At 44.8% G+C, this 12,197-nt stretch overlaps 1 protein-coding gene across 1 annotated transcript in view; it reads left to right on the top strand.

Moving 5' to 3' along the window:
• Window positions 1-8,852, top strand: part of WDR4 (WD repeat domain 4) — a 29,921-nt gene extending 21,069 nt beyond the window's left edge. Inside the window, exons 9-11 of the mRNA XM_029046757.1 lie at window positions 2,220-2,403; window positions 3,059-3,128; window positions 7,240-8,852. Coding sequence (XP_028902590.1) covers window positions 2,220-2,403; window positions 3,059-3,128; window positions 7,240-7,424 — 439 coding nt within the window. The 3' untranslated portion in view covers window positions 7,425-8,852. The remainder of the gene's footprint in view (window positions 1-2,219; window positions 2,404-3,058; window positions 3,129-7,239) is intronic.
• The last annotated feature ends 3,345 nt before the right edge of the window (window positions 8,853-12,197 follow it).

Genomic DNA, 12,197 nt, shown 5'->3' with positions numbered 1-12,197 from the left:
CCCAGTGAACCCTTTTTTCATATGCTGTAGCATTCTTCTATAGGTTTACTTAAAATCTACAAAGAAGATCAGAGGGATATTCTGACAAGATGCTTAGCCTTAAAAAGATCCTGAAGAGGGAAGGAGCATGGCCTGGGGAAAGAGCATGGACCCAGGAGTCAAATCAGTCAGTCAGTGGTATTTATTGAGCACTTACTATGTGCAGAGCACTGTACTAGGTGCTTTGAGAGAGTCAGGGGAACTGGCAGTTTATCCTGGTGCGAGAGCACTCCAGGTGAAACCATAGTATAAATGGTTTCAATAACCTACTGTGCAAGAAGTACAGGCAGTGTTGCGTGAGCATGTGAGCCCCATGTAGGACAAGGGACAGTGTCTGACCTACTTGATTCGTGTCTACCCCAGCATTTAGAACAGTGTTTGACACATAATAAGCACTTAATGAATACCACAATAATAATCTCTGGGTGTACCAGCACTCTTTATAGCAGGTTAGTTTTTCAATTTTACACTCCTGGGGGATTGCCCATAGTAACCAAGGGTAACAGCCGGTCTGCTGCCCAGTGCTTAGGCATCTCCATGTTATGAAGCCAGAGGAAGGCTGGACACCAGACTGCATCTGGTTAGGATAAAGAGGTTGGCTCTGGCAGTTCCTTACATTTTACTCTCCTCAAACAATTAGCTTTCCATTAGGAGAAGTGAGGGAGAAGGTCAAATCCTAGAGTGATACAGAACAGAAAGGCATGTTTAAATCTCGGTGGGAGTGACTTTCCCAATGTGTGAGAGCCAGAATACTGATTTTTCAGTGGTTCCAACCTCTCATTTTTCCTAAGTACACTGTAACCTCTTTGGCCTCAGTAGTTTCCCTCCCTTAAAATATCCTTAGATATTTTTAAAAAACAACAACAAAATCCTATCTCAGAATCCCCGGGACCAAGTAGTGGTGGTGTGTGGTAGAAGGGGGAGGAGTGGATGGGGGTGGGGTTTGGGAGAGGGAAAATACTCTGTTTCAGTTATATAATGTTTCTGCCTCTGGTGGCCTTCTCATTTCTCTGTCTTTGCTGTCATCAGTAGTGCTTACGGAGCCCTTACTGTGTACCAAGCTCTTGAGGGAAGTTCCATAAAGTTAGATCCCTGTCCCTGAAGACTTTCCACTCTTTCTTTCTAGCTCTCCACCTCTCCCCTTATGCTCTCCCCACCACAGTCCCCCTGTGGAAAATGGAAATGAACCTACAGGGTTTTGTCCTTTGAGTTGATTCCTTCGGAGCACCCAGCGCACATGGGTTTAGCACCTGGGAGTGGGGAGTTGGACTGGAGGCCCTCTTCAGTTTTTCATCACTGCTTCTGCCCGTTGGCCCTGACCCCGCCAGTGTATCCAAAAGTGGAAACAGAATTAGGGACATGGTGGCAAGACACACTATTTTCCAGGAGTGACCACTGGAAATTGATTCACTCACTCATCCCTGCATTAGTGGGGAGTTGAGCCTTTCAGAGAAGAGCCACGGAAAGCTGCCTCCTCCTTACAGAGAGCCGCTGCTGTAATGATAATAATATTCACTGTGGTATCTGTGGGGTTTGAGCCTGAGCCCCACATGGGATGGGGACTTTGTTCAACTCAGTTTACTTATATCCACCCCAGCGCTTAGTACAGTGCCTGGCACAGTAAGCGCTTAACAAATACCATCGTTATTATTATGTGCTTATCGCATGCCGAGCAGTGTTCTGAGCAGTGGGGTAGCTACAAGATAATCAGGTCAGACGTAGTCCCTGTTTCCTATTTAGGGCTCACAGCCTTAAATGGGATGGCGAAGAGGTATTCCCCATTTTACAGACGAGGAAACTGAGGAATAGAGAAGTTAAATAATCTGTCCGAGGTCACCCAGCCGGCAGGTAGCAGAACCGGGATTAGAACTCGGTCAGTTACTGTGACTCCCAGGTTCGTGATTTTTCCACTAGGCCATTCCTGGTGTAAGCAACTAAGAGTGCACTGGAGGGTTTTTTTAGTGTTTGAAATACTGCCAAAAAAAAGTTCATGGGGGTTCTTTTTTTTTCCTTTTTACCTTTGCAGCGTGGGTGGTTTCATGCTGGCAGCAGTTTTATTGTTTGAGTGGGAGGATGTAATCTTCCCTGAAACAAGCAGTGGACCCAGGTGGGCTCAGTAATATTTATAATTAGCATGTGTTCTCATTCTTTTTTTTCCCCTCTCTCTCCCTCCCCTAAAGCATTCCTGCAGTCTACATCTTTCAGCTTGATGCTGCCACCCAGCAGCTGAATTTCAAACAGCAACTCACCTTCAGTCACAGCGTGTGGGACATTGCATTTGAGGAGACCCAGGGGCTGTGGATCCTACAAGACTGCAGAGAAACAGCAATCTTACTCTACCGACCCCAGAACGGCGAGTGGCAGGTAACTGACAAGCTCCTTGAAGGTGTTTGGCCACTTCCCTCTAGACTGTAATCTTGTGGCAGGAAATGTGTCTTTATAATGTACTCTCCCAAGCGCTTAGTACAGTGTTCTACACACGGTAAGCCCCCGGTAAATACGATTGACTATATTGTACTCTCCCAAGTGCTTAGTATAGTCCTCTGCACACAGTAAGTGCCCAATAAATATAGTTGACTGACTAACTCCCTGGTGTCTGGGCCACCTCCAGTCCAGGTAGGAGAGGCCAAGGTGGAGTGGTGCTCTAGAGATGGGGAGCTGGGCCAGGGCTCAGCACTTTGCAGTGACAGAAGGAATCCCTTCAGGAAAAGAGAGCACCCGTAGCCTAGAGAGGTGGCTGACTAGCTCCAGTTGTGGTGTTTTCAGTTCTAATAAAACCTATTTTCCCCCAGCCTGCCTGATTTTTTTTTCTGGTTTTGAGCTTGTGGGCCTAGGCTAATTTACAAGGCTAATGTAGTTTTTTTTGCTCCAGCCTCACCCAGAAACATTCCCTTCCCTGAGGCTTCAGGAGCCTTCTGTTGACTGCCAGAGTTAGTATCCATGCTGGACAAGGCAGTGCAGGGAGATTTGAACTGTCCTGGGTAAAGGTGACTCACCACCCCCATCTCTCGTTTTTCAGCCTGCTTCCGAAAACGAAGTATTGAAGAAAATCTCTAGGAATCTGCAAGACAACTGGACCATGTTGGAGGGTGAGGGGACTTCTCTACTCCACTTTTTCTTGAAGTACTGTAAATGATATATGATAGTGGAACACCAGCACTGCCTGTTGAATACATCGTTATTGTTGTTATCATCATAATCATTATTTCATTATTGAATTAAGTGCTAAGTTCTAGGGTAAATACACCTAGATTAGGTTGGACAACAGTCCCTGCCCGTCATGGGATTCTTGTTCTAAGATGTGGGGAGGGCAGATATCCCCATTTTACAGGTGAAGAAAGTGAGGCCCAGAGAGTTTAAAGTGACTTGCCCAAGGTCACACAGCAGGAAGGGGTGGAGCTGAGACTAGAACCTGGGTCTTTGAACTTCTTGTCCGATGATCTTTCCACCAGGCCACGCTGCCTCCCATCAATTGATCATTTCAAGCATAAGAACTATTCCCTAGGCTTTTAGGTGTGTTTTTTTGTTCAAGTAAAACCTTTGTTTCCTCTTGAACTCCAGTGTGATTCCTCGCTATGTGTGGCATGTGACCAAGATTTTGAGTTTCAGTTGCTCACACTGACACAAGTCTTGCTAATAATTGTGATATTTCTGAAGCATTTAATATATGTCAGGCACTGTACTGAGTGCTGGGGTGGATGCAAGTCAGTTTCCACATGGGGCTCACAGTTTAAAGACAGGGAGAACAGGTATTGAGCCCCCATTTTACAGATGAGGGAACTGAGGTACAGAGAAGCAAAGTGACTTCCCCAAGGTCACACAGCAGGGATGTGGCAGAGCCGGGGTTAGAATCAGGCCTGTGGACCCAACTCTCTCTTCAAATGGAGAAGTCTCAGGCAGGGAAATTGGCCCAGAGTGTGGTCCATTGTTAAGTCTGTCTCACTTAGAAAACAGAGATCGGGCCAAGTAGCCCTATTGTATTTTGTCCAATCAATTAAAGGTATTTATTGAGCACTTACTATGGGCAAAACACTGTATTAAATGCTTAGGAGAGAACACTGCAACAGAGTTGGTATGCACATTACCTGCTCAGAACAAGCTTACAGTCCAGAGGGTGAGACAGGCATTAATATAAATAATCTATAGCATATACTTTATAGATATATATTTCCAGATTGTGGGGCTGCAGGTGGAGCGAATACCAAATACCCAAAGGTCACAGATCCAAGTTTCTAGAGGACGCAGGGAGGAGAGGGAGCCATAGAAATGAGGGCTTAATTGGGAAGGCCTCTCGGAGGAGATGTGACCTGAATAAGGCTTGGAGAGTGGTGATCTGGTGGTGTGCAGCATACAAAGGGGGAAGGAGTTCCAAGCCAGAGGTAGAATGTGGGGAAGGGGTCCGTGGTGAGATAGATGAGCTCAGGGCACAATGAGTAAGAGCTGGCGCTAGAGGAGTGACGTGTGCGGGCTGGGCTGCATTAGATCAGTGAGGTGAGGAAGGATGGGGTGAGCTGATTAAGTGCTTTTAAGCCTATGGTAAAGAGTTTCTATTTGATGCAGCGGTGGATGGGCAGTCATTAGATGTTCTTGAGGAGTGGAGAGAAAAATGAACTTTTTTTTAAGAAAAATGACTCTGCACCCAATCAGCATTCAGTAAATATTGGCGATGGATTGGGAAAACTGATGGTGTCTTTCCAAGGCAGATGCCTTTACTACAGCGATGTTAAAGTCAAAGGAAGAGGGAGTGAGTTGAAAAATGATTGTGGATGGGAGAGCCTCTACGTCAGGCAAAGGTGCATGCAAAATAATAATAATTGTGGAATTTATTAAGCGCTTACTGTGGGCCAGGCGTTGTATTAAATCCTGGGGTATATACAAGATAATTAGATTGGACATAGTTCCTCCAATTCCTCTCCCACGTGGGGCACAGTCTAGACAAGAGACACAACAGGTATTTAATCCCCATTTTACAGATGAGGAAACTGAGGCACAGAGGAGGTCAGGTACCACAGCAGGGAAGTGGTGGAGCCAGGATCAGAAGTCAGGTCCTGTAACTCACAGGCCCAACTTCTTTCCACCAGGCCACACTACTCTTCTGCTCTGATTTAGAACAGCCGAGCTGCCTGCTGGATCTGGGGGAAGTGGTAACGGGAAAGCAACCATTTCCCAGAAATTTATTTTGCAATTCATCACATTACCGTAATCTACCATTATGGATTGAATATATCTGTAGCTGGGAAAATAAAACTACAAGTAGTAGTGATTTTTAGAGTTCATTACCATAGGAGGGGCTTGTCTGATGAGCACTCGATCCATCAGCCAGGGAGGGATGTTTAGAGAGTAGAAGAAGTCAGAGGGAAAACAGCAATGATGATTTTGTTGTCAGAAATGGAAAAAAAATATAATGTTTAATAATGCAGTTTGAAGTGCTTAGACTCCTTTGCCTTCTTCTTAGGCAGTTTCTCATGACAGGTTTTCTAAGATATCTCAAAAGCTAACGTACTGTGAAAACAGAAATGGAATGCCCAAGTCTTCATTTGAATAAATTAATGCAGTTTACTGCTCCTGCAGAAGAAATCCTACAAACCCTTCCTGCAGTCCAGCTCAATGGAAAAGAATATTTTGACATAGACGTGTTTTCCGGTGTGAATCTCCTCCCATTTGAACCTGTCTCTCTGGAGAAGATAGCTGAAAACTCTAGAGAAAGAAAACCTGCCAAACTGAGCAATGTTCTAAATGATTTCTACGAAGAGGCTGTAGCATTAAGCAGCCAGTTTTAATCTGTTTTCCCAAGAGCTGGCAATCCCAAATAGCATCCTTCACGGCTGAGACATTCAGCCCTGGTGACACTGTGCTCCGCTCTTGGGATTTGCTGCAAGAACACTCTTAGAGTTGTGCAGGCTAGCACCAAGAAGAATCACAAGGTAAGCAGCGTGGAAGTGGAAAGGCAGGGAATGTGTCTGTTTATTGTTATATTGTACTCCCCCAGGCACTTAGTACTTTGCACACAGAAAGCGCTCAATAAATACAATTGAATGAATGAAAAGGCACAGGCCTGGAAATCAGAGGACCTGGATTCTAATCCCTGACTCTGCCACTTGCCTACTGTGTGATCTAGGGAAGTCACTCTGCTTCTCTGGTCCTCAGTTTTGTCATCGGTCAAATGGGGGCTAGGTACGTGTTCTCCCTTCCCAATAGACTGTGAGCCCCTTGTGGAACAGGGACTGTACCTGATATGATAATATATCTACCCTCATCATTTGACACATAGTAAGCCACTTAACAAATCTCACAGTTATTAATATTATTAATATTATTCACTCTAGACTAAGCTCCTCGTGGGTTGGGAACATGTCTACTAAATCTTGTATTTATTCTCCTAGGTGCTTAGAACAGTGCTTTGCACACAAAAAACAGCAAATTCTGTTGATTTTATATCCAGGCCATCATCTCTTGATCAGCAGATGGGATGGGGGTAGGAGAAGAAAGCGAAAATATGATGCACATGTAGGGGACTTTTCATGTAGGGCAATAATAAGATCCATCTCTCAGAGTTGCCCTGTGATCAGTCATGCTGTCCCCTTTATGAGCTTTCTGAAGGCCAGTGTCGGTGTCTAATTTTCTCCCATTGTGGTCTTCTCTAACACTTACCACAGTGCTTTGCACACAATTATAATAATAATAACATGTGGGGCATATACAAAGCAAAGTGTATAGTAGAGTGCACTGCATATAGAAAGGGCCCAATAAATACCACTGATTGTCTCTTTACCAAATCATTGGGCAGATACAAAGTCATACTCAGTTTCTGTCCCACGTGGGGTTCACAGTTTAAGAGGGAGAGAGGGCAGGTATTTCGTTTCCATTTTCCAGATTTAAAATGTACACCTCAGAGAGGCTAGGTGACTTGCCCAAGGTCACATAGGTAAATGGCAGCACTGGGTGCCCAAGAAGAACCACAGAGTAAAATGAACATATCCCTTAGGTGTGAGTGTGTCAGTGAGTCTCTCTCAGTACGCACATGTGAGAGTTGAGAGGCAAACACAGAGGTGAGGGAGAGTAGAGAGGTAATGGAGTGTCGGGGAGCGTAGTTACCACCCTCAGTGCTAAATTAATAAAATGGGGAGACTGGAAGGAAATCTTGGTGTTTTTGGATTCAGATATCCATCTGAGGCCATCTGCTCCTGTTCTGTGTCACAGGATCTGCCGAAATGGAAGGAGGCTTCAAGAACCTCTACAAGGCCACGTTCGATAACATGGCCACATACTTGAAGAGGAAAGAAGAGAGACTCCAGCAGCAGCTGGAGAGAAAGAAGACAAAGAGGAATCCACATCCTGGGGCAAATGGACAAGCAAAAAAGATGAAAACAGGAGACGCACCATGATGGGAATTGTCGTGGTTTGGGGTTTTCAGTACATTTAAGAGAACCCACTTATATTCTGATTTCTCCACACCTTTAACCCAGTGCTGCAGAGACTCAAAAAGGTGGCCATGGATGCACCACACCAGAATTGGAGGAAATCCTTGCATCAAACTGATTCTGTTAGCATGAAGATTTCTTTCCTGCTTAAGAGAATATTTACTGTACATATTCTCCCCTCTGCTATATATTCTTCATCCTAGCAATTAAGGAAAAAATACAAACCCATCTGTAAGTTTGAATTGAAGACCCTTCAAATTTTCCTAGCAGATGCACCAAAAGCCTTTTATTTTCATATTGGAGGTGGGATGTTAACCCAGGTGGCATTTTGCTGTTTACTAAACTCCCGTCTCTATTCCCATTGCAAAACCTCCTTTTGCACTCCTGAAGGAATGGTGTATCCACATTAAATGGAAAACCTAGCCAGTGGATGATTTTTCTAGTTGAACACCGTGCTACAAAACTCCAGCAGAAATCATCCCCTGAGCTTCGATAACCACTGAAGAGCCTCTTTCTTTGCAGCTCTCCAGACAGCTTCACTTTCCAGGTCAAGTACTTTTTTTAAAAAAGACCTTTTCTCTGACTAAAAGCTTTCATTTTTTTTTTTTTTTCATTTTGAATGATTTGGTATCACCTGAGTTTCTTCAGTCATATCACATATGATAGTTTCTTTGGGGTCAATGAAGCAGTTTTGCATGTCTGAAAGCGATTTGTGTGTGGAGTTTGAAGAATCCACACCAAAAACCCTCTGTTTCGTTTTGCTTTCAACCATTAAAAATTCAAGAGAAGAGCACCCTCAGAACTAAATGTTGTCTCTTCAAAGCTTTAAAGAAAGCTCTTTAAGAACTAGACTTGCATGAAAGACTAGTTTATGTAAAGAAAAATTCATCCATTGGACAGTAATTTAAAACAAAGTGGTACAAGTGAAAGGCAGCAGTTTGCCTTTTAGGTGGCCTTTTTGTTCAAGAAGAAACATCTGTCAAAACAAACAGTTCCATAATGATGTATTTGAAAGTTCCTCTAAGTAGAAGTTCTGTGTGGTCCTGACTGCAGGCTGGGCGGTTTGGGGAGGCAGAGAAACAACAGGATAAAATGACTTTTCAAGGTCTTTTCCAAACTTCACAGTGTATGATTCTGAGCACAGTTTAAATGTCAGCATCTTATTTATTAACTGGCCCACTTGTTTCCTCTGGCATGTAATAATGCTCTGTATTATATAACTTACATTTCTATAGGGCTTTCACATTTCATACATCTGCACCGTGTTGTGAAACTTGACATATGGCATCTGCTATTACACTTGGGAGCTACTAATGGGAGCTAAAAAGAAGCCAGTGAATGGCTGTTTTTGCCTTAAAAAGAAATTCTAGTGCTATAAAGCAGCCAGTTTAAGACTGCTGTTTTTTTTCAAAAACTTGGAGAATTCACAGCATTTACCGTTCAGAAGTGCAAAAGCCAACTTGATCCCCAAGAGGTCTGAAGCTCATCTGCAGAAGAGCAGTGAAGCTGCAGAGGGAGAGCTAGAAATAAAATAGGCCATTATTTAGGTTCTGAGGTAACTACCGACCATGAGATTTTCTACAGGTGGGAGACTGTGGCTGAATATAGCACTATGCAGCTGAAAGGCCTTCCACACTGAATAGCATGGCCCAACGGAAAGGACGTAGGCCTGGGAGTCAGAGGTCCTGTGTTCTAATTGCGGCTCCGCCTCTTACTTGCCGTGTGACTTTGGGGGAGTCACTAAGCTTCTCTGAGCCTCATCATCTAAATGGGATTCAATCAATACCTGTTCCTCCTTCATAGACTGTAGCCCTATGTGGGACAGGAGCATCTGACCCAATTTTCTTGTATCTACCCCTGTGCTTTAGAACAGTGCTTGGCTCATAGTAAGTGCTTAACAAATATCATCACAATTATGATACTTCCTATTAACGACAGGAAATAAAGAAGCTCCTTGGTCATGCTGGGAGGGATATAAGGCTCTTTGAAGGTGGTTCCCTCGACAGAAATGGGAAGAAACACCTGACTCAACACGCTTCCCTTCATCTCTAGCATCATGGACTACCACCAGGCCTGCCCCCAACCTTATTGTTTCATGGGACCCCTCCACCAGGATTCACCGAGCCCTGCTGCATCCCCATTTCCTCTAGCACTCCAGGGAGGTCGGGAGGAAGAAAGAGATGACAAGGGGATAGAGAGCAGCTGCTAGATTTCTTCCCTCAAATCTGGCAAACTGCATTTGGAAGTGCAGGCGGTTCTGCCTGTCACCCACAGCCTGGAAACAAACTGGAATTCTCCCAAATTGGAAGTAGAATTTGCCAATTTCTGAAGCAAAAAAATTGGCAGCCCCATAGTTTGGCTCCTGTGCTTGTTCTATGTCCTTGATAAAAAGTGAAGGAACTAGCAGAGTGACAGAATTTTCCTTGTTCCTCAGTTCATTCCCGGGGGACAAGATAAGGTTGAATGTAAAGACAGGCAGAATTTTTGTGTTGACGGTAAGTGCATTAGGGAAATATTGATGCTTTGGGGGCCTATTTTACAGGCATATGAATGGCTACTTGATTCTCTGAAAACCTTGCCCCCCTGGTTGGTGTTGAAAGCCTTAAGGCAAGTATTCTGAGGAAATTTGAAGGGCATTTTACCTAAACAAGTCAGCCCAAGTTATTAGCTTCACTGATCCCAGGGAGAATAGGTGTGTTGTGTACACATAGGCATTCAAAGCTGTACAATAAGTTCGAGAATATATTAGGTCGTTCTTTGTTTCATTTCCAACGGAGCAAAGGAAACTCCACTGTTTGGCAAATATGAGGCGAGGCGCAGGAACTGGAGCCATTGCCATGTGAAGTTGGACGGCCCAGGTGAGAACCTGGAGGACCTTTGGGTGGACCATGGCTAGCTGCTCTCGGTGTCCCCTGAAGACAAGGAAGCGGTAATGAACTAAATTGCAGCAGGAAAGATTTCATGAAACATTGGGAGGAATGTCTTGACTGTAGAGCAGGGAGGAAGCAGGTTACCTTCCTCTTCCATCTCGGGGCCAGGGAAAGCAGAGAACGGGGAGGCGACGACCAGGGCGACAGAAGTTCTCCATTGACTGGGATGTCCCGGAATTTCTGGGTGCTAAACCGAATGGTTATTGAGGGCCCTTCAGCCTGAGCATGGTTTTTGAAGCATTTTAAAGGACAGTGAGGGATTGGTCCAAATTAGGCAGACCAGTTTAATCTGGATTCTTGCAACATCCTGTGGCACTGGCAGATTTTGCTAAAATTGTCCAATGCTATCTATCAAATTCAGGAACTGTCCCAGCTTAACTTGGAACAGACCATCACATATGAGGGTTTGTAGGGCCAAGTGTCATCGATTCCCCTTCTCATAATGGGATTTGTTGGTATATCCCCTGTCTGGAGGCAGAGATTAGCCCTCTTCACCTCTAGGTCTAGCTGTGGTGATCCATCAGTCAATCAGTGGTAATTACTGAGTATTTTCTTTGTGCAAAGCACTATGATAAGGGCTTGGGCGAGTACAGTACTACAGAGTTGGTAGGTGCATTCCTTGCTCATAAGAAGCTTACAAACCAGAGGTGATGTGATGGTTAGAATCTGTGAAAAATCACTGTGTACGAACTGGCCATACTGCTTCTCCAATGATTGAGGCCCTCCCTGCCCCAAGTAAGAGGGAACGGGGAGCTTGGAGTGGTGGATTTTTCAATCAACTTCCATCGTTCAGTAGTGTTCATCGAGTAATTACTGTGCGTAGAATGAGAAGCAGCGTGGCCCAGTGGGAAAAGCCTGGGCCTGAGTCAGAGGGCCTACGTTCTAATTCGGGCTCTGCCACTTACCTGCTGGGTGGCCTTAGGTAAGTCACTTAACTCTGTGCCTCAGTTCCCTCAACAGCAAAATGGGAATTAAATATCTGTTCTCCCTCTTCTACTCTGATCCCAATGTGGGACCTGATTATCTTGTTTCTGGGGTATTATGTGTTTGGTACATAATAAACCCTTTACAAATACCACAGTTGTTTACAAAGCCCCTGGGCATAGTAGAGTACAACAGAGGTTGTAGATATGATCCCAGCCTTCTGAGAGAAACTTTCAGTTTAGTGTATTTAGTCATCCCTGGTAGCTTGTATCACTTAGAACAGTGCTTGACACCTAGTAAGCACTTAACAAATACCATAATGATTGTAGGGTCATTTCTGGGTGTCCCTATTTGCCCTGGACCAAAGAGGGAGAGCACAGACAGGTCACGGTCACCAAGGTGGCAAGTTGGACCGTAACGATTTGCCTTCAGTCCATCAATCAGTGGTAGTTATTGAACGCTAATGGTGTGCAGAGCATGGAGATATTTCAGAAGCGGGGTCCCTGAGAATTTGGAGACAGGTTCCACCTGGGTCCTCCCCCAGCTACCCAAGTCCTGCTGCCCAACAAGGGGAGTTGGCCCGGCTCATCAGCTTGTGGTTTATTTTGTTTCATCTCCTGGGATCTGGTTTCACCTTTAAATCCTCAGGTTGCGGTGCCGAGGCTGGGACCTAACCACCCCTCAGCGGTGAAGAGGCAGTGGAGCTTGAATTTCAATGTGAGCCTATTGTACCATGTCCTAGAACAGCACTGGGCCCTTAGGGCCCCTCGACTGCAGTGAGGGGAGGACAGGGAAATGCTGACGTGCCAAAGAAGCTTTCAATTTCAAGGCTCCTATGAAATGTTTCTCATTTATCGCTGCTGGAAACAAAAGATTGCCCAAT

This window comes from Ornithorhynchus anatinus, chromosome 18 (assembly GCF_004115215.2).
Source record: "Ornithorhynchus anatinus isolate Pmale09 chromosome 18, mOrnAna1.pri.v4, whole genome shotgun sequence".
NCBI classification, from domain to species: Eukaryota; Metazoa; Chordata; class Mammalia; order Monotremata; family Ornithorhynchidae; genus Ornithorhynchus; species Ornithorhynchus anatinus.
Note: the sequence above shows the minus strand (reverse complement) of the source record. Positions and strands in the feature narration are given on the sequence as shown.